This window comes from Trachemys scripta, chromosome 1, assembly GCF_013100865.1.
Source record: "Trachemys scripta elegans isolate TJP31775 chromosome 1, CAS_Tse_1.0, whole genome shotgun sequence".
Taxonomy (NCBI): domain Eukaryota; kingdom Metazoa; phylum Chordata; order Testudines; family Emydidae; genus Trachemys; species Trachemys scripta.
Window position 1 is genome coordinate 89,055,986 of NC_048298.1, and position 27,186 is coordinate 89,083,171.

Genomic DNA, 27,186 nt, shown 5'->3' on the forward strand with positions numbered 1-27,186 from the left:
AGCAGCGAACAGCGGCCACCGGGAGCCACGATCGGCCGAACCTGCGGACGCGGCAGGTAAACAAACTGGCCCGGCCCACCAGGGGCTTTCCCTGCACAAGCGGCAGAACAAGTTTGGGAACCACTGGTATAGGAGATGCCTTGTTCCTGCTGTCTGAAGGACACCCTGAGAAGCTGACCTTGGAGCTGTTTAAGTTAAGGGTGGGAGAAGGGGCTGGTTTGCACAGTGCTCCTGGGAAGTTGTCTTTGCAGAGTTGTGAAGCTGGGTGGATGTTATGCCAGATTAGCCTGCTCAGGCTGGAGAAAAATAAAGGCAAAAACAAGCCTCTCTCTGCCGAGTGGTCTAGCCCTGCCCTGCAGTCTGCAGCAGCAAGTTACTGACTCTCCTGAGCCTATTGTCTGAACACTCACTGGTGCCAGAGCTGTGGTGTGCTGCCAGGCACACATGTGGCTTTAATTGACTGCAGGAGTCTCTCTCTCTTTTTAAAGACAAACAATGCTATGCACTGGCGTCAGGCTGGGGGCCAACCAGCGCCATGCTCGTGACATGGGACGGCGTGATAAGCAAGCACCTTCCAGCCACACTGACAATGCATCCCACATGTCCCACGACAAACGCAGGGACACGGGCCCTGCAGCTCTGTTATGTTGCAGAGCACCACAAAACTCAGTGCCTGGCTGTCATGCAGCTTTATGAGAATGTTAGCAAAGGGGCCTGGAAACTGTCAGCTTGGTCTTCAATCCCCACAGGCACGGATGTCCTCCTCATCCTGGCACTGCACATGTCGCTGCTACAGGCCTTTAGCAATAAGGGGAACCCATATTTCAGGTGTTATTTCCTACTCCCTAACCTTTGTCTTTATTGTTTGTACATTGTCCATTTTAGGACCTGATCCCTCTGCTAGGCTGAGGCACCTCAATTCACAGTGATTCTGATGGGAGCAGAGGACACTCAGTGTCTCACAGGACTGGATCCTAGATTTTCAGCTCTGCAGGGAGGGAACTGGCTCCTGTGGTCTCTACAGTGCCAACAAAGAATTGTTTCTCTGCCACCCAGGCACGGCCTCTACATCCTGGTTGAGCCACTCAACTCCTCAATATGTGGAAGACGGAAGCAAAGACCCCCTTGTGGTGGGAGGAGGTAACAAGGCCTCCCCCGGCGGGGTTTGCACGCCAAGGCCTTGCTTGGAGGCATAAACAAACTCTGCTCCTACTTTTCTCACCTTGTCAGCTGCACCAGGCAATTAAAGGAGAGAGAACTCTGTGTTCTAATGCAAGAGCAGCTTTAATCTGACCCCAGGGCGGGGCTGGGCTCAGACAGTTAATCACCAGCTGGGCTCTGCTCCACAATGCAAGCCACCACCACCAAGAAAGCAAGCAAGTGGTTAGGGCTGTGGCTGCCTGACATCACCTAAACCCTACAGCTCAGAAGGAGGCAAATGTGGCCTCTGCTTAAAACACTCCTCTCCAGGGTCAGCGCTGCCTTGAAAGCCTGTGGGGAGGGGGGGGGGGAGAGGAAGAGTACAACCAGGGGGTCAGGCAATACCTTCCATCTGCTCTGTCCCCCAGCTTCCCCTGGGTTGGTTGCCTGGCATGACCAGCTTCACCAGCACCTGAGCTTGCATGTCCCCTGGAGTTGTTTTTAAAGGGGCTCCTCCACCCTAACAGGTGTGTTTGAACCCGGCACCAGTATGACAGTTACTGCTCCCCACGGGATCTGGCTTGCATGAGCACGATGTCTTCCTTCCCTGCAGAGGCGATGCGGGGGTGGGGGGAACACAGGGTCACATGCCCCCCCAGATTTCTCAAGCCACCTCTTGCCGGGATGCCTAGCAGTGAGGAGGCAGCAGTGCTCACCATGTGTCCGCGGGGAGGGAGGAAGGAAGGAAGCAGCAGGGCGGCTGTGGCTGGCTGAGCTCCCCCACCCACTACATGGGGCTGCTTCTCCTTCTCTGCTGCTAGAGTCCCAGCGCTTCCTGCCACCTGCTTTGCAGGCTGCCTGCTGAGGTGAGTCAGGGGCATCTTCAAAATCGGGAAGAGGAGCTGCGACTTGGTGCCCAGCACCAGGCAACTCAGGTGGAGCCCCATCCAGTCCGAGTGCCCCAGGGTGAGTGAGGGGAGCAGGCTGGGGGGGGGGACAAGGGGGGGCTTGCAGCTGCTGGGAGTGCATTGAAACAGCAGCAGCCTCCAATGTCTCTATTAAGGAGAAGGCGATTTGTGGGTGTCACATCCCCACTCCAGCCAAAAGTGGCTGATAATTCTGCAGCTTCTTGTTAACTGAGACAAGCCAGCCCCAAGCACCGTCCCACCCTGGCGCCACCCATCCTGGACTGCGCATCCCATCTGTGTTCAAGCTCTGCAAGGGGCAGGCCAGCCACAGGGCAGAGAGCAGGAGGAAGAGGAAGTTGCTGGCGTATCTTGTCTACATACAGATCAAGTTTTAGGGGATGGAGGCAGAGGCAACATGAAAAGGGTGGTCACATGCCCCCACAGAACCTTTCAGTTGTGTGACACCGCCCCCCCCCCCCATCTACACTCATGTGTCACCTCTGATCGCCCCCTGCCCCCATCATAACAGGCACCATCCTCTTTGCTCCACCCCAGGCACACAGAGGGGGGGAAGGCAGCCCTCACCGTGACTGAGAATGCGGGAAGTGATGCCTCACGCTAGAGAAGAAGCCAGCTCCTGCGCGGTCCCATCTCCTCCATGGCCGTGCAGAGCGCCATTCGCGTTGGAGTGTGGCAACAGCAGGGCTTCACCCTTCCCTGAAGAGCACCTCAGGTCCAGCCCGGGCCACTGTCAGGCGCTCACTCCCACCCTGCTTGCTATGGTGCACAGGAGGCAAAGGGGGCCCCGGTGGCGCCATATTTTCTCTCTGATAGGTGGAGAGCGGCAGTGGGAGGGGAAGGCACCGAACTACCTAGAACAGGTGCGAGTAACAGCTCCAAAACCACAAACCAGTCCCAGGGTCCCCATGGCTTCTTACCGTGCTGCTGGTGGCTTTGCTGGCGTGCTCCATCAGCTGCCAGTACTTTTTAGACTCCTGGACAATATCTTCATGGGTCATCCCTGAAAACGACAAAGCAGAGACATGACTGAGCATCCCCACACCAGTCTGCTGACCCAGGCACCGAGGAGGGAGAGAGGGAGGGTGGTGTGGCTCCTTTCCCATCACCAGCCCAAGACTCCACTTCTAGTAATGCTGCAGTTCATGCCTGAATCACATGGATATTTAGTTTACAGGCTAAAAAGGTGCTGAAGTCACATCCCTGGAGACTCCGGCCTTTTACTTATCACCAGAACAGGTTCACCACAGGCCAAGGAAGTTCACATTTCCTCTACACTCACTCTCTTTCTCGCCCATGTGAATCAACACCCCAGAAGAGAGAGAAGAATTCAGTCTCCATGACTCAGTCAGTCTTTGGCCTGCCTGCTGAGACAGAAATTGCCAACAAAGGAGCCAGTGACTAAGATGTGGACACTTGTCCTACAAAATCTTGACAAAGACCCACCAAACGATTTCACGCAGAGCACTGACCAGTCAGCAGAGGTCTTGTACATTACTACCAACCTGCGGCCGGGTTGGAGCTGGTGCCTTAAGACGAAAGGCTGCATACAGTAGAACGTCAGAGTTAGGGACACCTCGGGAATGGGCTTCTGATCCTCAGGAGCACCGGGGCTCAGAGCCATGCAGGGGGCACTGGGGTTCGGTGATTTAGCTACAAGGGGGCCGGGAAGGGGGCCAGTTTCCACCCCAGCACTCCCCCCCTAGCTAAAGCTCCAAGCTCCAGCGCCCCCACAAAACCGAACCCCAGCACCCCCCTGATCTAAAGCCCTGACCCTGGTGCTCCAGTGGGTCAGAAGCCCTGTCCACCCCCTGCCCAGAGTCCTGACTCCCCCCCCCCACCATGCGGCTGCAACCCCAACCTCATCCCCCGCCCGAAGCCTTGAGCCCCAGGGCTAAAGCTCTGAGGCAGTAAATATTTGGGGGGAGGGGAGAGAAGATGTCTGTCTGTCTCTCCGCTGCTGCCTCATGACTTCCAGTTCCAGAGAGTGTCCGGTTGACCGGTAAGTCCAGAACTCTGGTGTTCGTAGCGTTGAGGTTCTGCTGTATATCACATTCCCCTGAGTCAAACAGTCTCTGATCGATCTTGAAAGTCTAAGCTAATTCCTGGCTCCCAGATTCAGTCTGTCTATGGAAAATCCCTAATCAAAACTGGGTGACTTAACAAATCCACTCAAAACAAAAACCCAAAACCCAAATAGCGGGCCGTACATTTTACTGGATACCAACTATGGCTCCTCCCACTAACAAGACATCCACATATTTAGTTGAGGATAAAGGTCTACAGTTTTTGTACTAGTATAGCTATATTGGTTAGGGGTATGATTGTTTATCAGTATAGCTCCTAGTGTGGACAGTTATATCGGTATAAAGATACCTTATACCAGCATAGCTTTTCCTGTACAAGAAGAGGCATAAGCATATTTATACCACTAAAACTGTGTCCAGTATACAACTTGTGTGACTTGTCTACACACAAGGGCTGAGCTACACACAAACTGTCACTAAATAACTAAATCAGGTGTAATTCACACCTTGTCATACTTTGCTGCAAGTCTGTGTGTAGACACTCTTGTTTCAAAGTAAATGTCCTATTTCAATTTTGCTAAAGTTGGTAAGAAAAAGACTCTTACAGAAACATTGCCTTGGCCACAACTTATCTCAGGAGTTAACTCCTTGATGGGTTCAAGGATCTGAACCAGAGCCTTTGCCTACACTACCAGCGTGGAGAGAACCAACCAGCATTAAGATTCTCAGAGCACCGAACAGTGAGAACTTGTTAATTTTCTAGCAGGCGTACAAGCATGTAGTCAGTGGAGCACTATGTGGTGAGACATCTTTAACTAGCTGGGTTACTGCCAAGCCTAATTATCTCGTTGTCGTGCAGTTTAGAGATGGTGTATGAAGGATGTTTAAGATGTCTGACCAATTTCCAGCGCATTGAAACCAAAAACACCAGAAGGTTGCTTTAATAAGGCCCCACTGATACAGAAAGGCAGCAAAGCTGTATATATTACAGTCACTGAAAGCTGTTATTATGTTAGCTTTGCTATTACAGAGTACCACGTGAATGCTCTCTTGGCTCTGAGAGCCTGTCTAGTCCAGAGGGTCGGAAGCCAAGAAACTCTATACTTATGACCTGCTGTGTGGCCCTGGACAAGTCAGAATATTCTGTGCCTCAGTTTCCCCATCCATGAAATAATACCATCTGGCAGCTTTCCAAGCATGTTGGGGCATTCATTTTGTTAAAGTCTGTACAGTGTGTTGAGGAAATCCAAAGCACTAGGTAAGCATTTTTATTATTCAAGCACACCCAGAAATGCCTCTGGAGCAGCAGCTACCCTATGTTTGGTACTCAAACCAGTGTTTTGTTGGTTATCTCCTTGTTGATAGAAGGTGGGGTTAGCCCCCAGGAAAGACTGCATAATGTCATTCTGGGTTCACTTCTTCCAGCCCTCATGCATTCTGCAATTCCAGAATGTAGGATAAAACCAACCTCTTACCAGAAGATCCTGCTCAAAAATCTTTTTAGTTTTAAAATCACATTTCTTGACCTTGTGGTTGTGTAAAAAAAACCTTCCAAGTACAAACAGTGCTGTCCTCTTGTGTATGAAGACAGCCTGAAACAATGGCTCTGAGCCCTGATCTACACTATGAGTTTAGGTCGCATTTAGCAGCATTAGATCAATTTAACCCGGCACCCGTCCACACGACGAAGCCATTTTTGTCAACTTAAAGGGATCTTAAAATAGATTTCTGTACTCCTTCCCGATGAGGGGATTAGCACTGAAATCAACATCGCCGGGTCGAATTTGGGGGTAGTGTGGATGCAATTCGACGGTATTGGCCTCCGGGAGCTATCCCAGAGTGCTCCATTGTGACTGCTTTGGACAGCACTTTCAACTCAGATGCACTGGCCAGGTAGACAGGAAAAACCCTGTGAACTTTTGAATTTCATTTCCTGTTTGGCCAGCGTGGCAAGCTGATCAGCACAGGTGACCATGCAGAGCTCATCAGCACAGGTGACCATGGAGTCCCAGAATACAAAAGAGCTCCAGCATGGACTGAACAGGAGGTACTGGATCTGATCGCTGTCTGGGGAGACGAATCCGTGTTATACGAACTCCGTTCCAAAAGTTGAAATGCCAAAATATTTGAAAAAAATCTCCAAGGGCATGAAGGACGGGGCTATAACAGGGACCTGCAGCAATGCCGTGTGAAACTTAAGGAGCTCAGGCAAGCCTACCAAAAAATCAAAGAGGCAAACGGCCGCTCCGGGTCAGACCCCCAGACATGCCGCTTCTATCATGAGCTCAATGCAATTCTAGGGGATGCCCCTACAACTACCCCACCCTGTCCGTGGACACCTGCAAGGGAGTCTCATGCAACAGGGATGAGGATTTGGGGGACGAGGAAGATGAGGGTTAGGAGGAGGATGAAGATAGTTTTTCTCTGCTAGCCCGCTGTGCGCTGTCTCCCCGACAGCCAGGAACTGTTTATCACCCTGGACCCAGTACCCTCCCAACCCTCCCAAGGGGGGCTCCCGGACCATGAAGGCGGAGAAGGCCCCTCTGGTGAGTGTACCTTTGTAAATATAATGCATGGTTTAAAAGAAAGCATGTTTAATGATTAATTTGCCCTGAAGACTTGGGATGTTTTCCCAGCCAGTACAGATACTGGAATGCAGTCAAGCAACATCCGTTCTTTATCTCTCTGTTATCCTCAGGAGAGTGAGATCATTCATGGTCACCTGGTTGAAATAGGGGAATTTTATTAAGGGGACATTCAGAGGTGGCCGTTCCTGCTGGGCTGTGTGCCTGTGGCTGAAAAGAAATCATCCCCGCTGTTAGCCACGCAGTGGGGGGTAAGGGGGAAGCGATCATCCCAGAGAATTGGGAGTGTGTGGCGGGGGGGGAGGGGGTTAGTTGCACGTTAACCCGAAAACCTTAGCCTCTCCTTTTAAATGGCCAACCCATTTTAAATGGTCAACCCAATTCTCCCTTTTTTCCCCTCCCGCAGCTGCAAATGTTTCAACGCTACCACTATCATCTCCGTCCCAGAGGCTAGTGCAGATAAGAAGGCGAAAAAAACTGCACTCACAATGAAATGTTCTCTGAACTCATGCAGTCCTCCCGCACTGAAAGAGCCCAGCAGAATGCGTGGAGGCAAACAATGAGGAAAGCACAAAATGAATGCGAGGACAGGAGGGACACGCGAGATGAGAGGTGGCGGGAGCAAATGCTGAGGCTACTGGAGGAGCAAACTGATATGCTCCGGACTATGGTTGAGGTGCAGGAAAGGCAGCAGGAGCACAGACCACCACTGCAGCCTCTGTGTAACCAACCACCCTCCTCCCCAAGTTCCATAACCTCCTCACCCAGATGCCCAAGAACACCCAATCACTCCACCCCAGAGGGCTGCCCAAGCAATAGAAGGCTGGCATTCAATAAGTTTTGAAGTGCAGTGTGGCCTTGTCCTTCCCTCCTCCACCACTCCACCCAGTGCTTTCCTCCTCCACCACCCCTCCCGGGCTACCTTGGCAGTTATCCCCCTATTTCTGTGACTAATTAATAAAGAATGCATTAATTTGAAACAACAATGACTTTTTGCCTCTGCAAGCAGTGATCGAAGGGGGGAGGGAAGGGCGGTTGGCTTACAGGGAAGTAGAGTGAACCAGGGGGGCGAGTTTTCATCAAGGAGAAACAAACAGAGCTTTCACAGAGTTTCATGAAACTAGTTTTCAAAGCTTCTCTGATGTGCAGCGCGTCCTGCTGTGCTCTTCTAACCGCTCTGGTGTTGGGCTGCACATAATCAGCAGCCAGGTGATTTGCCTCAACCTCCCACCCCGCCATAAATGTCTCCCCCTTACTCTCAAAGATATTGTGGAGCACACGGCAAGCAGTAATAAAGATGGGAATATTGGTTTCGCTGAGGTCTAACCGAGTCAGTAAACTGCGCCAGCACGCTTTTAAACGTCCAAATGCACATTCTACCACCATTCTGCACTTGCTCAGTCTATAGTTGAACAGCTCCTGACTACTGTCCAGGGTACCTGTGTATGGCTGCATGAGCCACGGCATTAAGGGGTAGGCTGGGTCCCCAAGGATAACTATTGGCATTTCAACATCCCCAACGGTTATTTTCTGGTCTGGAAAGTAAGTCCCTTGCTGCAGCCGTTCAGACAAACCAGAGTTCCTGAAGATGTGAGCATCATGTACCTTTCCTGGCCACCCCACATTGATATTGGAGAAACGTCCCTTGTGATCCACCAGTGCTTGCAGCACCATTGAGAAGTATCCCTTTCGGTTTATGTACTGGCTGCCTTGGTGCTCTGGTCTCAGGATAGGGATATGCGTTCCATCTATTGCCCCACCACAGTTAGGGAATCCCATTGCAGCAAAGCCATCCACTATGACCTGCATATTTCCCAGAGTCACTACCCTTGATAGCAGCAGCTCAGTGATTGCATTGGCTACTTGGCTCACAGCAGCCCCCACAGTAGATTTGCCCACTCCAAATTGATTCCCAACTGACCAGTAACTGTCTGGCATTGCAAGCTTCCAGAGGGCTATTGCCACTCGCTTGTGAACTGTGAGGGCTGCTCTCATCTTGGTATTCTTGCGCTTCAGGGCAGGGGAAAGCAAGTCAAAGTTCCATGAAAGTGCCCTTACGCATGCGAAAGTTTCACAGCCATTGGGAATCATCCCAGACCTGCAACACTATGCAGTCCCACCAGTCTGTGCTTGTTTCCTGGGCCCAGAATCGGCATTCCATGGCATGAACCTGCTCCATTACCACCATGATGTCCAAATTGCCAGGGCCCATGCTTTGAGAGAAGTCTGTGTCCATGTCCTCATCACTCTCGTCGCTGCGCTGCCATCGACTCCTCACCTGCTTTTGCAGGTTCTGGTGTTGTATATACTGCAGGATAACGCGCGAGGCATTTACAATGCTCATAACTGCCGCGGTGATCTGAGCGGGCTCCATGCTTGCCGTATTATGGCATCTGCAGGAGAGCAGAGTGGCAGCGGAAGCGTGACGATGGTTTGCAGCCCTATTGTACCGTCTGCTGCCAGCAGCATCCAGGACACAACAGTGGCGGCTGAGCTGAGCTGCCGTGGTATGGTGCCTGCGCGGAAAAAAGGCGCGAAACGATTGTCTGCCGTTGCTCTCACGGAGGGAGGGATGACTGATGACATGTACCCAAAACCACTCGCGACAATGTTTTTGCCCCATCAGGCAGTGGGAGCTCAACCCAGAATTCCAATGGGTGGCGGAGACTGCGGGAACTGTGGGATAGCTACCCACAATGCAACGCTCCGAAAGTCGACGCTAGCCTCGGTACTGTGGACACACTCTGCCGACTTAATGTGCTTAGTGGGGACACACAATTGACTGTATAAAATTGCTTCCTAAAAAAATCGACTTCTATAAATTCGACCTAATTTTGTAGTGTAGACATACCCTGAGAGGTGTGAACTGCCCAAGCATCTCAATGGGATAGGAATGTGAAACCTAAAGCCAACTATTTACATTTCGACATTGTCACCTTCCTCTGTACCATCCCCCGGTATGTAGGGCAACTGCCCAAGGAGTCCAAAAAAATCCAAGTGTTGGATAGTGGCAAAAGAATGCCCACTACCATCTGCTACTCGCCAGAAGATTGCACCCATCTGGCTGTGGTGGCCCAGGCATGTGTGTCCTCCAGGCTTGAGGAGTGCAATTCATCAGCCCTAGAACAAAGCCTGAGAAAGTTCAAGTGGCTTCAAAACGCAGCAGCCCACTTGCTTAGCAACACAGGTCACTGTGAACACATCACCTCCAGTACAACCACCCTTGCACTGGCTCACCAGTGAACAGAGTCCAAGTTAAGCTCCCAGCCCTGCTGGTCAAAGCTCTCCATGGGATTGGCCTAGGTCCCCAAGAGAGCCTCTCTCCCTCCATAACCATGAACTGCCACGGCAGCTACATTTCACTGGGACCGTCAGCCATGGAGGGCAGGGTCTGGAGTGAGCCGGAGACAAAGCTTTCCCAGGGCCTGCCCCTAGATAACGGCACTCACTCCTGCAGAGACAGGAATGAGCATGGAGTGAGTCCCCTGCGCAACTAAATGCAAAACCCACACACGCACACACCCAGGCTGAGGAGGAGGATGGAGATTATATCCGTTATTTCTCTTTTTATGTACTCAGGAGGTGCTTAAATACTACAGAGGCCATGAGTACGACAGGCCACACAAGCACCCTGAGAGGCAGGCAGGTATTTCTCTGCTTTCCCCTCCGGATGGGCACCAAGTGGAACTGCCACAGGTTTAGGAGCCTGCCTAAATGGCCTTTGCCTGCCTAAACAGGTCTTCTCATTTCGGCCGAACCCCTCCAAACACACTGCTGGGTTCTCCGTCAACTGTTCCAACGCAAGAAAAAGAGTTGGGCTTCATCCTGGGACAGGTCAGTGAAAATCTCTGCTCAGCATGCAGTGAGTCAGAGAATCAGACAAAGCACTTGGAGGGGAGAGAAAAATCAGACTGAAGAGATCTCCGTGCCATTATGTAAGTGACCTGAATTGAAGAGCGTGCTCCAAGAGGGGGCGGACGGCCTATTGCCAACTACATAGTTTCCATAACAGACTCTTGGGAGTGGCTTTATCAAAGTTTTTTGAACGTTCAGAGAAATCCCATTGGTTACCACTATTTTGTGACGGTGTACAAAGAAGCAAAACATCAGAGGGGCCCACTTTCCTTTCACTGCAGCTGCACCAGCTTATCCCTGCCATGTCCCGATCACCTAGCTGTTCTAGGACTCTGCTTCTAACGAGCATTTCCTCCAACACACATGGTCCTGAGGTAAAGGCTCGCTGGGCTAGAATTCCCAGGATTGCCCCTAGACAGACAAACCTGGCAACCACACTGGAAGAGCCGACCTCTCACGGTCCCACCTCTATCTCCTACAAGCCGGGAGATGGAAGGGAGTGCGTGTATTGAGAGAGAACATAAAATTTCCTGAACTCTGACAGAGCCCCCTGCCAGGCCCTCTCTCTGTCCCCAGTGGCACAGTACCTGGGCTGGAGAAGGCACGAGCACACGCTCTCTGCTTCTCTTCCCTTCGCTCCCCACCCCACAGCCACACCCAGCGGCACGCTTACCCGAGTATTGCTGCAGCAGCCAGACCTTGAGCTCGATGAAGCTGTGAGCGAAGTGGCAGCTGTCCTCACGCAAGCAGCCATAGCGCACCTCATGCCGGCACACGTCAAACTGGAAGTGCTCCTGGAACTGGCGGATCTTAGAGTATTTCAGGGAGGTGGAACGCACAATATGAACCAAACACCTACAGTGGGGAAATGGCCGAGCCAGAGAAACACAAGGGATCAACGGATTGACTCTTCACCTTTCCTCCTCCCCGCATTCACTGAGCCGGCGGAGGCACGGGTGGGTGTTAAAGCCGATCCTAGGAGTCACTAACAATCTGGGTGGATCGAAGTCCTGGGTCATGCCTTGTCCCCAACCCCGGAGCACTTCAGGCAGACACCTTGCACCACCTTGTTTAAAATATCTGACCTCTGAACCCCTGTGCAGCATAGGCCAGATCCAAGCTCATTGGAGTCAACCGCAGTCTTGCCACTGACATCAATGGGCTCTGATCTGGCTCCAAATCCCTTGGCACCAGAGGTCAGACATGCAGCGCAACGTATCACACCTTGTGCTTTCATGTGCTGGGGATGAGAGGAAGAAATGGGCAAGTAACATGAGCTAGCTGGCTGGGCTCTAGCGGGATTACTCCGGCAGGCACTGCACGGGCCAGTTCACTCACTTGTTGTCGTAGAAGCTGTGTTTGGCAGCAAGGTTGGAGCAGACAGCTGGAGAGTCCTTGGTCCCTTTGCTGATTATCCGGGGTTTGCTGTCAAAGCAGATCTGAGAAGGGAACAATCAGCACACTAGGAAATCTCAGAGAGCAGGAAAAAAGGAGAGATGCTGCCAGAGATCTCACCCCGACTGGGATCATTTCACTTGGAAGGGAGAAGAGCCAGAGGGAACTTACTCGAGAGGTCCAAAAATTAGAACAAGCCTGATGGAAACTTAAGCAGTAGAGCTGCTTGGAAACCAGTAAACACATTTTGCAAACATTTCCAAACAGAATTTTTGGCTTTTTTTTTTTTTTTGACATTCCAACAGTTTTTTCATCACAGTTGGAAAAATTTCAACCAGGTCAACCTATAATTCCCTTCTTTTTATCCAAAAATGCAAAAGCAAGGGGAAACGATAGGGGAAATTAAAGCCGCGTATGTCCAAAACAAAAGTCATGTTCCTTACACACACAGTCACCCTGGGGAACATGCTGCTGCAGGAGGTCAAGACAGAGAGGGCCAGATCCTCAGTTGATGTAAATCAAGGTAGCTCTACTAGCTTCAAAACAGCCTGTGTTGTGCAGGAGGTCAAACTAGATGATCACAATGGTCCCTTCTGGCCTTAGAATCTATAAACAAGTGACACTAATTTGCTTCAGATGGGGATTTTTCCCATCACATGGTTATGGTTTGTCAAAAAGCCGGGTCAAAGTTATGATTATTAACTACCTTGCTAGCTATGAAAGCCCAAGGTAGTCAAACTGCATGCTCCGGGCGTGAGCTGACCACCTGCAGGGGGCAGGGAGGAGTTACCCCCCCACACACACACCTACAGCATCGCACAGTTGCTCAGGTACATCGCGGATTGTTCCGTTTTGTCACCTTCCTCTGAAGCAACAGGGAACGGCTGCTTCTGGAGGCCGGATACTGGCCAGGATGGACCAATGGTCCGGCTGCACACTGACAGCTGATCTAGGGTGGGATGAAGCAGAAGGGAGCCTGTCTCTTTCACGCACTTACAGTAGAGTTACATTTTGGATTTGCACCACTAACGCGGGCACTTATATCTGCAACAACAGGGAATGTGTGAAGTTTGTGCCTACAGCTCATTCCCCAAGAAAACGGTGCTCCCCCCTCCTCTTCCTCCCTTTACCTCGCAAAGGAAGGTGAAGATGCCCTGGTGTTCCTTCAGGAGCTTGGCAATGGTCAAGTTGCCCCGCTTGATCCCTCCCAGCGGGTCAAAGAGGAGGTCACGATTGAGTGTTCCCTTCCTTTCCTCCGTCCACACGTCAATCTCCTCCTGGTGGTACGCGAAGGTGCAGTTATCTCCGTACTTACAGTCCTGCTTGTTAATCATATCTACAAAGCAACAAAGAGCAGAGCACCCCGCATGGAGGGGGGCCAGGTCAGAAACTGAGCTCGCCCTTGTCACCTCGCCCTGCTCCTCACAACTCACAAGGAGCTAAAACTGAAGAGTTAAGAAAGACATAAAGCCTGAGCTTTTGGCCCCTCATTAGACACTTTATAGTTACACCACCTCAGAGATTAATCTGGTTACATCTCATACATTGAGCAGGGTTGGGCCTGGTCTGGCCTAGGATGGGGAACTTCTTGGGAAAGCCCCAGGGCCCCGCAGCAGGGTTGGTTACTCAGCAGGGAGGGCTCTGGCCAGAACCAAAGTCCCAGCACGTGCTGGTGGGAGCAGTATTAGTAGTTCAGTGCCAGCGGGAGACAGGCTCTCCGTCTCAGCAGGGCACCTAAAACTGGTTGCTTTGAGAGAAGCAGGCTGCAGTCCTGCCATTCCCACCACCCTGTGAAATTTCCAGCGGCCAGGCGCATCGCTCTTTCCAAGCCATCCTGTACCCAGAGCGATAGCACCAGCTGCTGCTCCGCTGTGCGAAGCTCCCGTTTTCTACCATGTGTTACGGGTTCATCCGTCTTGTCTCTGGTTCTCATTCCCCCCCGGCTCCCCCAACCCCTGAAACCCAGCGATCATTTCATGAAGGAGCGAGAAGCCTCCAGAGGGAGCACGCAATCCCTGCTGCAAGCTCCCCTGCTACCTCTGCTGGCATATGCCTCACAGCCCCCCTCCCAAGCTCACCTTTGCACAGGTAATAGGATCCCACAAAGTTGGTTTTGGTGGGTCGGGGCCGGATCCTCTTCCAGGTCTTGTCTTCAGAGTTTCGCAGTCTCCCTAGCAATATGTCCCGCTTGCACTTGTGCTCCAGGCCTTCCCGGTAAGTGTAGTCACCAGCCTTGGGGCCTATGGGAAAGGAGGACCCGATCAGCAAGAGGGAAAACAATCCCCAAGCACACGAACTGCTGCGGGTGTCATAAGCACATCACCTGTTTTGGGGTAGCAGAGGTGGCAGGCTTGCTTGAAGACATGAGTGGACGCCAGGGGGTTCTTCACGAGCAGGGCAGTGTTGGGCATCACCGCCTCTGGTTGAGACTGCAGGAGCTCTGCCCCCTTGGGGATGGTAGGGTGACTCACCCCACTGAGGCTGACCTGAAAGACAAAAAAAACCACACACATCCCTCTTCTATACCTCACACCCAATGGACAGAAACTGGCCCCCAGACTAACACTGGGCCCCTTCATGACCATGCAAACACACAACAGAGCTCGTGCCTCAGCAAGATGGCCGCCACCAGCAGCAGGCGGTTCAGAAACGGCAACAGGAACACCAGAGTTGTGTTTTCAAATACTCAATGGGCAATTTATCTGCAGCAGAGAAGGACCTCTCCTTCCCCACGGAAGGGCCAGCAACTCAGGAGACAACAGCTCTTTCTTCATCCCTGGAGGAAGGGCTTCTCTCCCCCACCTTCCAGCACAATGAGTTGTGCATTCCACGGCACTTGAACAAAAGAACTAACCCTGCCGTGCAACGTGTCAGACAGAAAGAAAACAGGAAGGACGGAGGTTCAGCGATGTCCCAGTCCCACTCAATAACCTAGTTTAGATAGAGGCAGATCTCCTGAGAGCTCCTGAGAGGAAAAGCCTCAGCCCAACCTCAGACCCAGTGAGACCAATGTACAATCCCATGCCTGACGGAGACTGGAGTGGAGCATTTAACTCCATTCAGACCATAGTGATACAGTGGGGGAGGGGACAAAGAAGGAAGGGGAAAATGCTGTGCGACCACATATGGAGAAAGGCCTCTACACAGCCCTGCCACCACACGGGGCGAGTGGGAAGGAGGTTACGCACACAGGGCAGGGTAACTGAAGCCACCAGATTTTGGAACTGATTAAGAAAGGGCCCAGAGTGCAAGAATAGCCCCGTGCCCTCCCCACTCCCATGGCACATGGGCACCTTGGTACATCCAGCAGAGGTAGCAGCTCACTCACCGCAGGAGATGGTTTCTGGCTGCCAGCAGTGTGTCGCAGTTCCTGAGGACCAGCTTCTTCTGGGCAGAGGAAGAAAAATCCCAAACACATACATCTCACTTTCAGAAGCTGCTCTGATGCCCGAGACAGAGATTTGAGCTTGTTCAACAGTTTTTTAATTCTTTTTATCTTCAAGGAACATCCAGTACCCAGGGCAGAGACTTGAAAACTTCTGCAAGAGCCTCCCCTTTTCTGAAATCCCCAAAGGCAACAGACCCCCACTGCCAGCTGCCTGAAGGGTACTTTTCACAAACAGCAAGAGACCAAAGGAATTCAGCGCAGACGGGAGCCTAGGTTCCAGCACAGTCCTCACTGGGCAACCTCTTCTCCGCTTGTGATGCTCCAGCATTCAGTCTGCTGTAACATCCCCATGCAGCCTACCTATGCCCCAAGGGGCTGAAATGCTCCTTACCTGATCTCCCTCCAGAGCCCGGCTCCACAGAACATGACTGGAGTGCTCTTTGGGCTATGACACTTATTGCTCACAGAGATCAAAGGAGGCAAAGACTGACTAAACCATCTAGTCCATCCCACCCTGCCCAATGCAAAATCCTGCCCTACAGTAGATTTGCCAAGACTTTGCCAAAGTCTGTTTTAAATGACTTGGCATGAAAGGGCTCCCACAACTTCCCTTAGGAGACCAGTGTCAGGCAATGTTTCTTTGATATCAAGCCTGAATGTCCCCTCATTACTCGAGCTTTACCCCCTGGGATAACCCTGAACAACAGCTCTGCCTCCTTGGTGTCTACACCCTGCAGATGCTTGTAATCAGCGGTCACACCCCACCACTCCCCCATTATCGCTCAGACAAGCCATGCTGATATTTAGTTCTTTTAATCTTTCCTCCATCTCGATCAATTATCTGGAAGCTTAATTATTGGTCTCGCTCTTCTCTGGCATTGACATCTGTCTGCTGTGGAAATGCTCAGAGCTAAACACAGTGTTCTAGGGGCACTGTCACAGCCACAAATGCCTGCAACCCCCACTCCTCTGTGCCCTGCACCTACCTATAGCAAAGGAATCCAGGGCATCCAGTGAGCCCCTGCTAGTCCCAAAGGCGTCCAGGGCATCGAGCCGTGGCTCTGTGTACGGGAGCAGGTCCAGTGAATCCAGAGAATCCAAGGGGGAGCCACCACTGCCCCCAGTGGGCTCAAAGGCATCCAGGACAGAAGAGGAGAGCTGCTTGGTGGGATCCATCACCAGGCCGAAGGAGGCAGGTGGCAGTGGATGTTGGTTAATCGGGATGTTGGCTGTCACCACAGGGGGCAGCAGAGGGGTTCCGCCCGGAAACACAGGGATCAGCTGAGGCATCTCAGTAGGCAAGTTGGTGGGAATGGTTCCCTGGACCAGAGACTTTGAGAGTTGTGAGGAAAAGGGGGCAGAGAAATCATGTTAGAGAAAGGACTGGAGGAAGCATGTGTCAGAGAGATGGGTGGATGGACAGAGCACACTACCGCAGCGAGTATAACTGTCTCCCACTCCAGAGTGCACAGCACTTAACTTCAGTTCAGAGCAATAAGCCAGCCTCTACCCTCCGGGCCCATTTTCACCCCCAAACACTGACAAGCAAGGGGTGAAAGGGGGAAAGGGGCTATCTTCATTCCCATGGGGTCTAGCCCCTCCATCTGGATTTATGTATTCCACTCACACTAGGCCGTCCAATGAGCCAAGATCTAAGATGGGCTCCTTAGAGAGGCACAAGCCAGCGATGGGAAGAAAGAAAGGGACTGAGCACACACTGCCAGACGAACACGCGACAGCGAGGAGAGAGAGAACATGCTCTAAAGGATGGATTCAGAACACGACCGGAGCTCTTACTAGAGGGTACTGTGACCCGTCAGCCAGGGAATCCAGAAGAGAGTCCAGTTCTTCCCCAATAACCTCCCCATCTGTGAAGTCCTCCACACTCTCGGGCACGGGCAGGGATACACAATCCGGAGAATGGAGCAGTGGGGCGGCAGGCAGAGAGGTGGGCAGGCCCTTTGCATCCATGTCAGAAGCTGAAAGGGCTGCACCCTCGCTCACAGGGATGGAGGTGGCAAGGGGAGCAGGGATGCACTGCAGGTCCATGGAGAAGTCTGCAAGGGGGAGGGAGGGGGGGAAGACAAAGCCAGTCACATGGTGCCTGGGAGTGAGCCGAGTGCAGCTTGGCCAAAGAACACAAGATGTACAACTTAGTTGGACCTCAAGCACTTAGCAGGTGAAACCTTTATAGATTGGCAGCTCCAGTTTCAGGGATTCTTGGCCTTTGTTTTTTGTCTCAGACCTCCCAAAGGCCTTCGCAGAATGTCTCGTGAATAGCCAGACAATGCTCACCTCCCATGATGGTGCCTGGGAAGTGTCTGCAGGCCAAATCTTGGTCTCACTGAAGTCAACAGCAAAATTGCTATTGAATTCAGTGGTGTCCGGTCGTGACCCCATGAGTCCAGTTACTCTATACCCCATTGTCCGGTGGTTTTTAAATGCTTCTGAACTGCCTCCTCCTGCAGAGCTCAGTTGTCCTCCCAGCACCTCTGCTCCTTGCTGCCCCTGTGCTGCCCCCCTCCCCTAAAACCCACTTCTCAGGCTCTCTAAGTTCTGAGCTTCCCTGTTGGGGAAGGGAGGGAGACACCCAAACCCTGACTGGGGAGGGGAGCAGGGTAAGGAAGCCCAGACAAGCCTCCAAAGAATACAGAATATTGGGTCCCCAAACATACATTTGAAGACTCACCAGATGCCCTTGCCAGAGTGGTGCCTAACTCTTGAGTACCCCTCCCCTCGATGTCTGCAGGAGACAGGCTTAAAGATCTTTACTGTGTTACTGAGGCTTCCCTCAATAGTTGTAGGGGTGATGGGGGGGGGGAAGGAGAGACAACTTTCCCTACAGCTTCCTTCACCCTCTGGCCCAGTGTTCTGACTATTCGAAAATGAGGCAATTCTCCCCCCGCCCCACCTCCCCACCCCCAAATACTCTGTTAAGGTGAAGTTAAGGTGGCAAGCACATGTTTGTCACCTGAGCACGCTCTATCCTGCAAAACTGTTAGAATTTAAAAAGAAACAGTCCAAACGTTAGACCCCCAGGAGATGCAGAGTTACACATGTAAGTCTCAAACCAGGCACCCAAACTACCTTCATTCTGCCCCCGTAGCGATGCCCTGAAAAGAAAAAAAATCAGAAAAATACTACCACCTTCTCCATCCACTCTAAAGAGTTCCATGTTCAGAGATTCCAAGGCCCGAAGGGACCCACCCCTGTGATCATCTAGTCTGACCTCCTGTATAACACAGGCCATAGAATCTCCCCAAAACATTATCAGCAACCCCAAAACTAGAACGCCTTCATCTCCTCTGATTAGTGATTGGGCTGCTTTGTGGTCGTACACAGTACATATACCAATTCCTGAGCAGACAAATAGCAAAGCGAAAGCAATCATTCCTCACTCTGCATTAACAGCCCAATTCTGCGACGTCCTGAAGGCTCATAAGAGACGCTCATCACCTCACAGGTCTGGGTCTTATGATTCCATGTGATAGTCAATTATTCAAGAGTCATTAAGCACAGAGCTAACGTGTTTCCACATACGAACGTCATACACCCAGATCAGAAAATGGAGCCCTTTAATGGGGCCCAGCCATAGTTAGCATTGCAGACATTTATGCAAGGAACAAATAAAAACCAATGTGAGGTGGAGCATGGTTTTCAATACGCGGTTAAGAAGGGCGAGTGTCGGAGTGGCATTTCTACCGGGGGGGGGGGGGGGGGGAAATAGAGTTAAGGTAGTTTAGTCCCTGGCAGGAAGAGTGCAACCTTGCAACTTTCACTCTGCGTTTCCTGGGGTTCTAAACATAGAAGGCTCCAATTCTAATGTCTCTGGAGGGGAGCGTGTATTCAAAGCACGGCTCCATATCTACAGTCTTAACTTTAAAGTTGTTTTGGTTGGGAATGTACAGCAGAATCGCATGTGTTCAAACCCGGCTTTAGAGCTGAAAATAGGTTACGTCCCCATGTGTTTGTTATTTGCATTGATTAGTCCCCATTTATCCAAAAATATGACATGTCCCTTGTTCTGCTTGGATAGCTAGATTTCTGTTGTACAAGGTTCTCCTAGCAAGTGCCTTCTTAACCTGATTTCCCCCTCTATCAGTGTCTTAACAGTTTACTGAGGATTCTGAAGTGAAGAGAAACCAATATAAAGAACAGCACCTCCATATACTCCTGCTCCATACCACCTCCTGCCCCCATCCCCGCTAGGCTGGTTTCTTCCAGTCTCCAAAGTCAGGAAGCAAAAGAGGTCCAAATGAAGACAAAGCAACTATTAGTCCAGCCAACCTGAGCAGGTGCCTTACGGCTGCCATGAGAAACAGAAAGGAGAAAGCTTTACCTGTTTCAATATCATCTATGGAGCCCAACCCATTGGAAGTCATCTGTAAGGCAGGGAGGAGGAGAAGAACTCATCACTACAAAGACATCTTTTGAAAGGTGTTAGTGCTTCACAGCCCCAAATCTCCCCTCCCAAATATCTTCAGTGCAGTCTGCTGCTGCTTCCCTCCTCTCCCCCCACCCCCGCCCCCACCTTTCAGTGCTGGAACCATTAAACTGATGTACTGTTAGACCACTATTCCTCCAAGCCTGGTATTTCACCTTCAGCAGTGACCAAAACCTGTATTCCTCTGAAGTAATAAACCCCCATAATACCCCACCTTCTCAGTAATTCTGCACATGGGATTTCATGTGGGTGAGAATATTCCTTCCTGATTCCCAGAGCCAATCAGCTAGCCCCACAAAGCATGAGATCTGATTAGCCTTATCTTACATAACTAGCCTTTCTTAGCTTACATATCTTTCCATTTAATAACCACTAATTTTTACAGCAAGACTAAAAACAGGAAAAGGTTCCCACCAAAACAACTGCTGACTGTGAGCCCTAGGCAAAGAATAAATGAGCAACTTTATAGAAGTCTGAATGCTGCTGCTGGAAATAAATTTTCCTAATAATTGTATTAGGCCTACCATGACTCCGTTTCCACACAAACATTCCTGTGTTAGTCCAAAGGCCACTTGGTGTTGGTTATATCCAAAATACAAAGATAAGCAAATATACCTATATTCTATACGCCAGCAACAATACAGTTCTAAGTATTTTGGCCAAACAGGCTCCGGTTCGGGAGACACCATCCCATCATGGCATCACTCTGACAAAGAACCCCCAGAAAACCTTGCCTTATATGCACTCTAACAAACAAGTGATATCATTGCTGGTTACCGGACCTTGGCTAAGGTCAGATGAAGCAGCTTAGAGCCGAGCTCTATCCTCTGTCCTGGTCGAGACAAGATTAATGACTGGGAACCTCTTTCCTCGAGGTTTTCTTATCTCCTCATTTTACCATATTTTGCTCTCCTTACTAAACTAAGCATTTCTCTATAATCAACTCAACCAATTATTTACTGCACCTGGTACCCAAATAATAATATTTTTAAAATTTCTATGACCTCAGCCCAAACCTTAAATAAGATAACACTAGTATTTTAAGGGTCACCACAAGTTTAACACAAACAACTCATCCTTCTCATAATCTGACTCTTTTTAAAATCACAGGCTTTGGACCTATTCCTTATGCTAAGATCCAAACTCAAGTTAAAACCACAGTTCACCCTGGTCTAATGTGAGCCTATATTCCAACAGTGCAAACACATTTTTCTTCCTGCTTTCAGTTAAAAATGATAGACACCAGCACAACAAATATTTGAGATTACACATTTGTAACTCCATCAGTTACAACTTTAGTTTTTGCAGTGTTCTAATTTTCCATAAAAGGGAAAATTTTCAATGGAAGAAGATTATGGGTGGCTACAAGAAATGATCTTAGGCCGATTCTCACTGCTAGACAGATATTAAGGCAAGTCATTCATCAACATAAACTTCAAATTGTATTGCTCTAGTATCTTTTAAGGGGTTTTTAGGTTCATTAAAAAGGGACAATGTCAAATAGTGCTAGGTCCCAAATTTAAGAGCCTAAAATGATTGTCAAATTTTTTTTTTTTTAAATATGAAGCGTTTTAGTGAAATCTCTTAAAAACCAGCAATGAAATCAGTGATCTGATTATTTTTCATTCTGTGTTTGTACAGTGCCTAGCATAATGGTGTCCTGTCCATGACTGGAGCTCCTAGGTGCTACGGCGATACAAAAGAGTAAATAATAAATTAAGCAATGTTTAAATTTGCATGCTTCACTCAGCTTGGACAGTGAAATCCTTCAGTCTAGTTTCATTTTATAAGTTTCTTCATCTGTTTCATTTCCTGGTTCTTGCATATTAGCACTTTGTAATTGTACCAGAACCAGAGAGGGAAACAGAAAGTGAAGTCATCCAGTCTAGATAAGTGAAATGTAAGCTTTGACAGTGAAAAGTAAAATTAGATTAAGAATTTTTCTGCTTTAATAATGTTATCAGCACTGCTGCAATGGAAATATTTAAAAAATAAATGATTTTCTTGATACTGTTCCTTGAAAAGGGAAAAATAGATAAACACTGATCTTTTACTCCTAAAAGATGGTAATAAACTTGCATGAAATAAAATATAGAAACTCTCATGTAAAATAACGTATGGACATTGAGAATGTCAGACAGGAACTGTACCTGATTTGCTAAGCTGGCTGATGTGCCATTACTGAGTAGAGAGAAAGTTTCCAATTCCTGCTGCAAGGAAGAGAGAGATTTCATGACACAGGGATTCCTTGAACTCCTGCAAATTAGGTAGTGACTGATTGGATCTGGTCAGCCACTGCTATCCAACGGTACACTTCCCTATCAGGCATTCTCTACAACCACAAACCATAGGGAGAGAAATCAGGACCACCTGCTTTTCCTTAGTGTTCACCAATCATCCCAAAATTCATGTGATTGTACCTGAAGCCTGTTGCTTGCAGGATTATGAAAGAGCCCCAGATTCAGTCCAGCCATCCTGGTGCAAAATGCACATCGATGCAATATCCCAATGTGAAAACACTCCTGTACAATGCTGCATCATGAGATGGTAAGTTTGAACCCCACCCCACGACAGACACATTCAGCCTTGTCATTTAAAAAATTAGTTGTGGAGTGCATTAAAGCACTGGAATGAAAAACAGAAGCTAGAGTAAACTGCAGCAAAATGCTACTAAAAAGGTTTCAATTAATTAAAAAAGGGAGTCTTGTGTTTTGCTTGCATAGACACAGTTTAGACTCATCTGCGGAGTAACGAGGTAGAGGGAAAAGTGCAGAGGGCCAATGGAGTGAGTAAGTATGAAAAGTATTTCAGGGAAAGTTTCCCTTCTCTCAAGATTCAATAATTACAACATTTTTAGAGCTCTAGCAAGTGGAGGATTTTCCTCTAATCCAACAACACTCGCAAAACATGCAGAGCTTACATTTATATAGCATCCGTTACCCAAAAGCACTTTACCAACTACTACAAATCACTTCACTTGGCACTGAAATGCAGCCACTTCTCAGCTGGAATGTGCCAGCTGTTTAACACTGCACAGCAAGATTACACAAGAGTTAGAGACAGGAACTGAAGAAGAATGTTGCATCTAAATAAAACCGCAGAGAGGAATTTGAGGGACACAGAATACCAATCACTCAAGCTGGAGTTCAGCCAGGGCCTTGGGGCTAACATTCCTATTCTTGAGAAATGTGTCACAGGAGCGTCAGTGACCAGAAGTAGTTTTGCCTTATCTAAAGGACACTCCCATCTGTAGCTCAGCACCCCTTAGCACAACCCTAGGGCGTACGTTTCATTCTGATAAACAGAAGAATGCTCCATTTTGAACCACCACATCCATTTATTGCAGCACTAGGGTTTTCCTTAGAGCAGTGGTTCTCAAACTTCATTGCACTGTGCCCCCCCCCCCCGCCAAAAAAAATAAAAAAAGTTACTACACGACCCCAGGAAGGGGGGACTGAAGCCTGAGCCTGCCCAACCCCTGCCATCCTGGGTAATCTAAGTCACACTGCCCAAGGCTGAAGCCCTCAGGTTTCGGCCCCTTGCCCCAGCAAGTCTAAGTCAGCTTGGCGACCCCATTAAAATGGGGTCACAACCCACTTTGGGGTCCCGACCCCCAGTTTGAGAACTGATGCCTTAGCGCTATCCCCTCAAACAACATCCAGGCTTCATTCTGCTTAGCTTGGGATATATGAGATTGCGCACCAAGCCAAGATGCTTATGGCTCCAAGCCAGAAATGCACCTGCAGGGGTGCTGCAGGCCAGGACTGAAGAATGACTGGCAGATCTGGGAGTGGGGGCATTCCCAGGAGTGGAATAGCAGGAGGTGCTGAAGGCTGTACCTATGGCAATGCAGATGCTCAGAATCAGTAGCCTTTAAAGAAACATATCAGTGGAATCCAAGGGACAGTCTAGAAAGAGTCATACCTGAGGCCTCTTATATGCTTTCCGAACCCTTAAACCCAGCTTCTGTGCGAGCTCCTGACCAAGCTGCGTAACGCTCTCATCCTAGAGAAAATGTAATTCAAGGACATTGTCATTTTAAAGCATGTGGTTTTATTTTACTGCACATACAATAATCAACCAGAAACAGACCACAAGTTATACAAACAGACCACAAGTTACAGCTACACAGACTGAATTACATGCTAGTATTCTTATTGATATGCAAGACGAGAGGTAGCCAATTGCCCGACTCCATTCCAGGAGAGGCTGTGCAGATCTAAGACATCAGTCATTCAGCCCTGCAGAGATACAAAGCTGCGGAAATGGAGAGGCAATATCCTCTCTCCAACAAAGTATCAAGTCTCCAAATGCAGGGCTAGTGATCCTTATTGACACGATGGCCCCACCTTCAACCCTGCTTGCCCCCTCCAATCCCAGGATCTGGGTGGGAACACTGGTTCCGAGACACCTTTGACCTTCCCCACCCTCTGCTGCACTGAGCTCTGCTAATGATTTAGCTCATCACGTCCAGTCTGTGCTCACTTTCTCAGTTTCTCTCTTTAAAAAAGTTCCCAATTTACACAACACATAGATGCTACTTCCTGGAACTACACAAGCCACAACGTAAATTCAGCCAATCACTGCCCCTCTCTCCTGTTATAGTCCTATTAACCCACAGCACTAGGTCACTCCGAGCATCCACTCCTGCTCCCATGCTGCTCAACACCTTTGGAGGGTGGCCCATGACCACACTGCATCCCCCACCACAGTTTCATTCTCTCTTCCTTCAGCTCTTTCATCTCCCTGGCCAAACAAAAACAGGCTTCCTTCCTCACTGAGTCCCACAAGCACAATCCCCAACACTTATTTTCACCCTCTGACTGCCTCCTTCAGCCTCCTGTTCCCCATCCTTTCTTCCCTCCTTGCAAAGTATTTGGTTAACTTTGTCACAGGGAAAAAATCAACTAAATCCTATATGATTCGCCCCCTGCCTCGTTCCCTTGAAACATCTTCTCCCTCATCACCAAACTTTGAAGTCTGCCACCTTCTCTCCACCACTAACCCCTCCACCTGCCCCGGCGAGTCCACTGCTGCCTGGCTCTTTACCTACGTTGCCCCCATGCTCCTCCCCTGCCTCCCCCTCCTTCTCAACCTCTCCCTCACGATACTAGTATGCCCTATTTTTCCCTCTCTTTAGAGTACCATCCTTCAACCGGACCTATTTCTCCAACTACTGCCCTGTCGCCATCCTCACCGTCTCTGAACTCACTGAGCACAATCTAAAACCAACGTGTTTACTTCCTCTCCTCTAGCTCTGTCTTGGACCCCTTCCAATCTGGCCCCCACCTCTCCTCTCTACTGAAACTGCTCTCGCTAGTGTCTCCAACAACCTCTTCCTGGCCAAACCTCAGGGCCTCCAACTCTGTGCCGCTTTTGACACGGTCCATTTCCCTCCCCTTCTTGACATCTTATCCTCTCTGGGTTTTCAAGATACCACTGTCTCCTGGTTCTCCTTCTACCTCTCTGTCCATTCCCTCAGCTTCTCTTTCACTGGGGCCACCTCCTCCCCTCTCCCACTCCTGGTGGGGGCTCCCCAGGCCTCTGTCCATGGCCCAGAGACAGGATGTAAAGTGAGAACAGCACAGGGCCAGCTTGTCTGCTTATTGACCTGTTTTCTTCTGTCCAACTCCGCTTCCCAACCTGTCTGTGACATCTCCTTTTGGATGTCCCAGCGTCAGTTAAATAGATGTGGTCAAAACTGAACTTCTCTCCCCTCCCAAACCTCCTCCACTTTCCCATCCTTATCTCTGTCAAACAGACCACCCTGTCATTGTCACACACCCCTGTCATTGTCATTCGGGCCTGCAATTTGAGGGTTTCTTTTTTACCCTCCCACTCCGCTGCCACTAATACTCAAGCCATAGCCAAATCCTGCTACTGCTTCCTCCTTAACAGCTCCTTCGTTTTCCCATTTCCCACAGTAAAAACCTCCATTCAAGCCCTCATTACATCCCATCTCGACTACTGCCGTACACTCCTCTCTGATGTTCCAAACACATGCATTGCTCCCTTCAATCCATACATAATACCGCTGCTAAAATCATCTCCTTTACTCAATCTGTTTAGTCTCTTCCCTCTTCAGATTCCTCTACCAGCTGCCCATAAACTATTATAGCAAATTCAATCTGCAGGTCACCACCTTTAAGGCTCTAGGGGACTCTGCCCTGCCCCAATTATCCTCCCTTCTCAAACTCTGTTTCCCCTGTCAGTCTATCCCACAAATGCCTCCTTGGCCCCCTATACATGGGCCCAGCTCCCTGACCTTAGCCACAAGGCCCCTACTCTGTCCACATTTAAGTGTCTCTTAAAGACCCACTTCTGCCATGCTGCCTACACTGAATCTAATGATTTAAACAATTTAAAGAATACCCATACTAAATGCCCTAAAAATTCCTTAACATTACAACAACGAGGAACACACAGAAGCATTAAATACTATATAGCACCACAGTATTATTTATATTATAAGCTCTTTGGGGGATAGAACTTTGTCAAGTAGGTGCACAGGGCCTAGCACAATGGTGCCCTGATCCATGATGCTACAGCGATACAAATAAAATCAATATCATTGTCATAGTGGTAATGTATTAACCACACGAGCCAGCAGCAGGAAATAGCAGAACCAGGTACCAAATTAACTCAGTCAATCACTTGAAGTCTTTAGATAGTCTATAGCTCAAACAGGAGATACAGGATTGATGCAGGAATTCCTGGTGAAGCTCTCTGGCCTGGGTTATACAGGAGGCCAGACTAGATGGTTACAACAGTCCCTTTCTGGCCTTAAAATCTAGGACATCAAAGCAACATTACAGAATCCCAGAAATGTGGGGACTTTGAGAGGTCATCTAGTCCAGCCCCCTGCACTGAGACAGGACCAAGTAAACCTAGACCATCCCTGACAGCTGTTTGTCCAACCTGTTCTTAACAACCATCAGTGATAGGCTTCCAAGGGATGGAATCCCCATTCCAGAGCTTTACTATCCTTATAGTTAGGAAAAACTTTTTAATATCTAACCTAAATCTCCCTGGCCACAGATTAAGTCCATTACTTCTTGTCCTACCTTCGGAGGACAATCAATCACAGTCCCCTTTATAACAGGCCTTAACATATCTGAGGAGTGTTATCAGGTCCCCCCTCAGTCTCCTCTTCTCATGACTAAACATGCCCTGTTGTTTTTTAACCTTTTCTCATAGAAAACCTGACCTAAACCTTTTATCATTTTTTGCTGATCTCCTTTGGACTTTCTCCAGTTTGTCCACATCTTCCCTAAAGTGTGGCATCCAGAACTGGACACAGTACTGCAGCTGAGGCCTCATCTGTGCCAAGCAAAGCGGAACAGTTATCTCCAGTGTCTTACATATGGCACTTCTGTTAATATACCCATATTAAAGCCCCTTTCACACACTGACACCTCTCACCCCC

The 27,186-nt window shown here is 49.5% G+C and overlaps 1 protein-coding gene across 6 annotated transcripts in view; it reads right to left on the reverse strand.

Moving 5' to 3' along the window:
* Positions 1-27,186, reverse strand: part of ZC3H7B (zinc finger CCCH-type containing 7B) — a 67,847-nt gene that overhangs the window by 22,915 nt on the left and 17,746 nt on the right. For 2 of the 6 annotated variants that reach the window (XM_034775523.1, XM_034775495.1), the window contains exons 6-17: positions 23,685-23,765; positions 21,911-21,970; positions 19,656-19,698; positions 17,114-17,373; positions 16,303-16,648; positions 15,257-15,315; positions 14,252-14,414; positions 14,007-14,168; positions 13,059-13,264; positions 11,872-11,972; positions 11,207-11,388; positions 2,987-3,069 (exon numbers count right to left, since the gene is read on the reverse strand). In XM_034775523.1, the coding sequence (XP_034631414.1) occupies positions 2,987-3,069; positions 11,207-11,388; positions 11,872-11,972; positions 13,059-13,264; positions 14,007-14,168; positions 14,252-14,414; positions 15,257-15,315; positions 16,303-16,648; positions 17,114-17,373; positions 19,656-19,698; positions 21,911-21,970; positions 23,685-23,765 (1,746 nt within the window). The remainder of the gene's footprint in view (positions 1-2,986; positions 3,070-11,206; positions 11,389-11,871; positions 11,973-13,058; positions 13,265-14,006; positions 14,169-14,251; positions 14,415-15,256; positions 15,316-16,302; positions 16,649-17,113; positions 17,374-19,655; positions 19,699-21,910; positions 21,971-23,684; positions 23,766-27,186) is intronic. The other 4 variants (XM_034775537.1, XM_034775513.1, XM_034775503.1 and 1 more) reach the window with 4 other exon arrangements.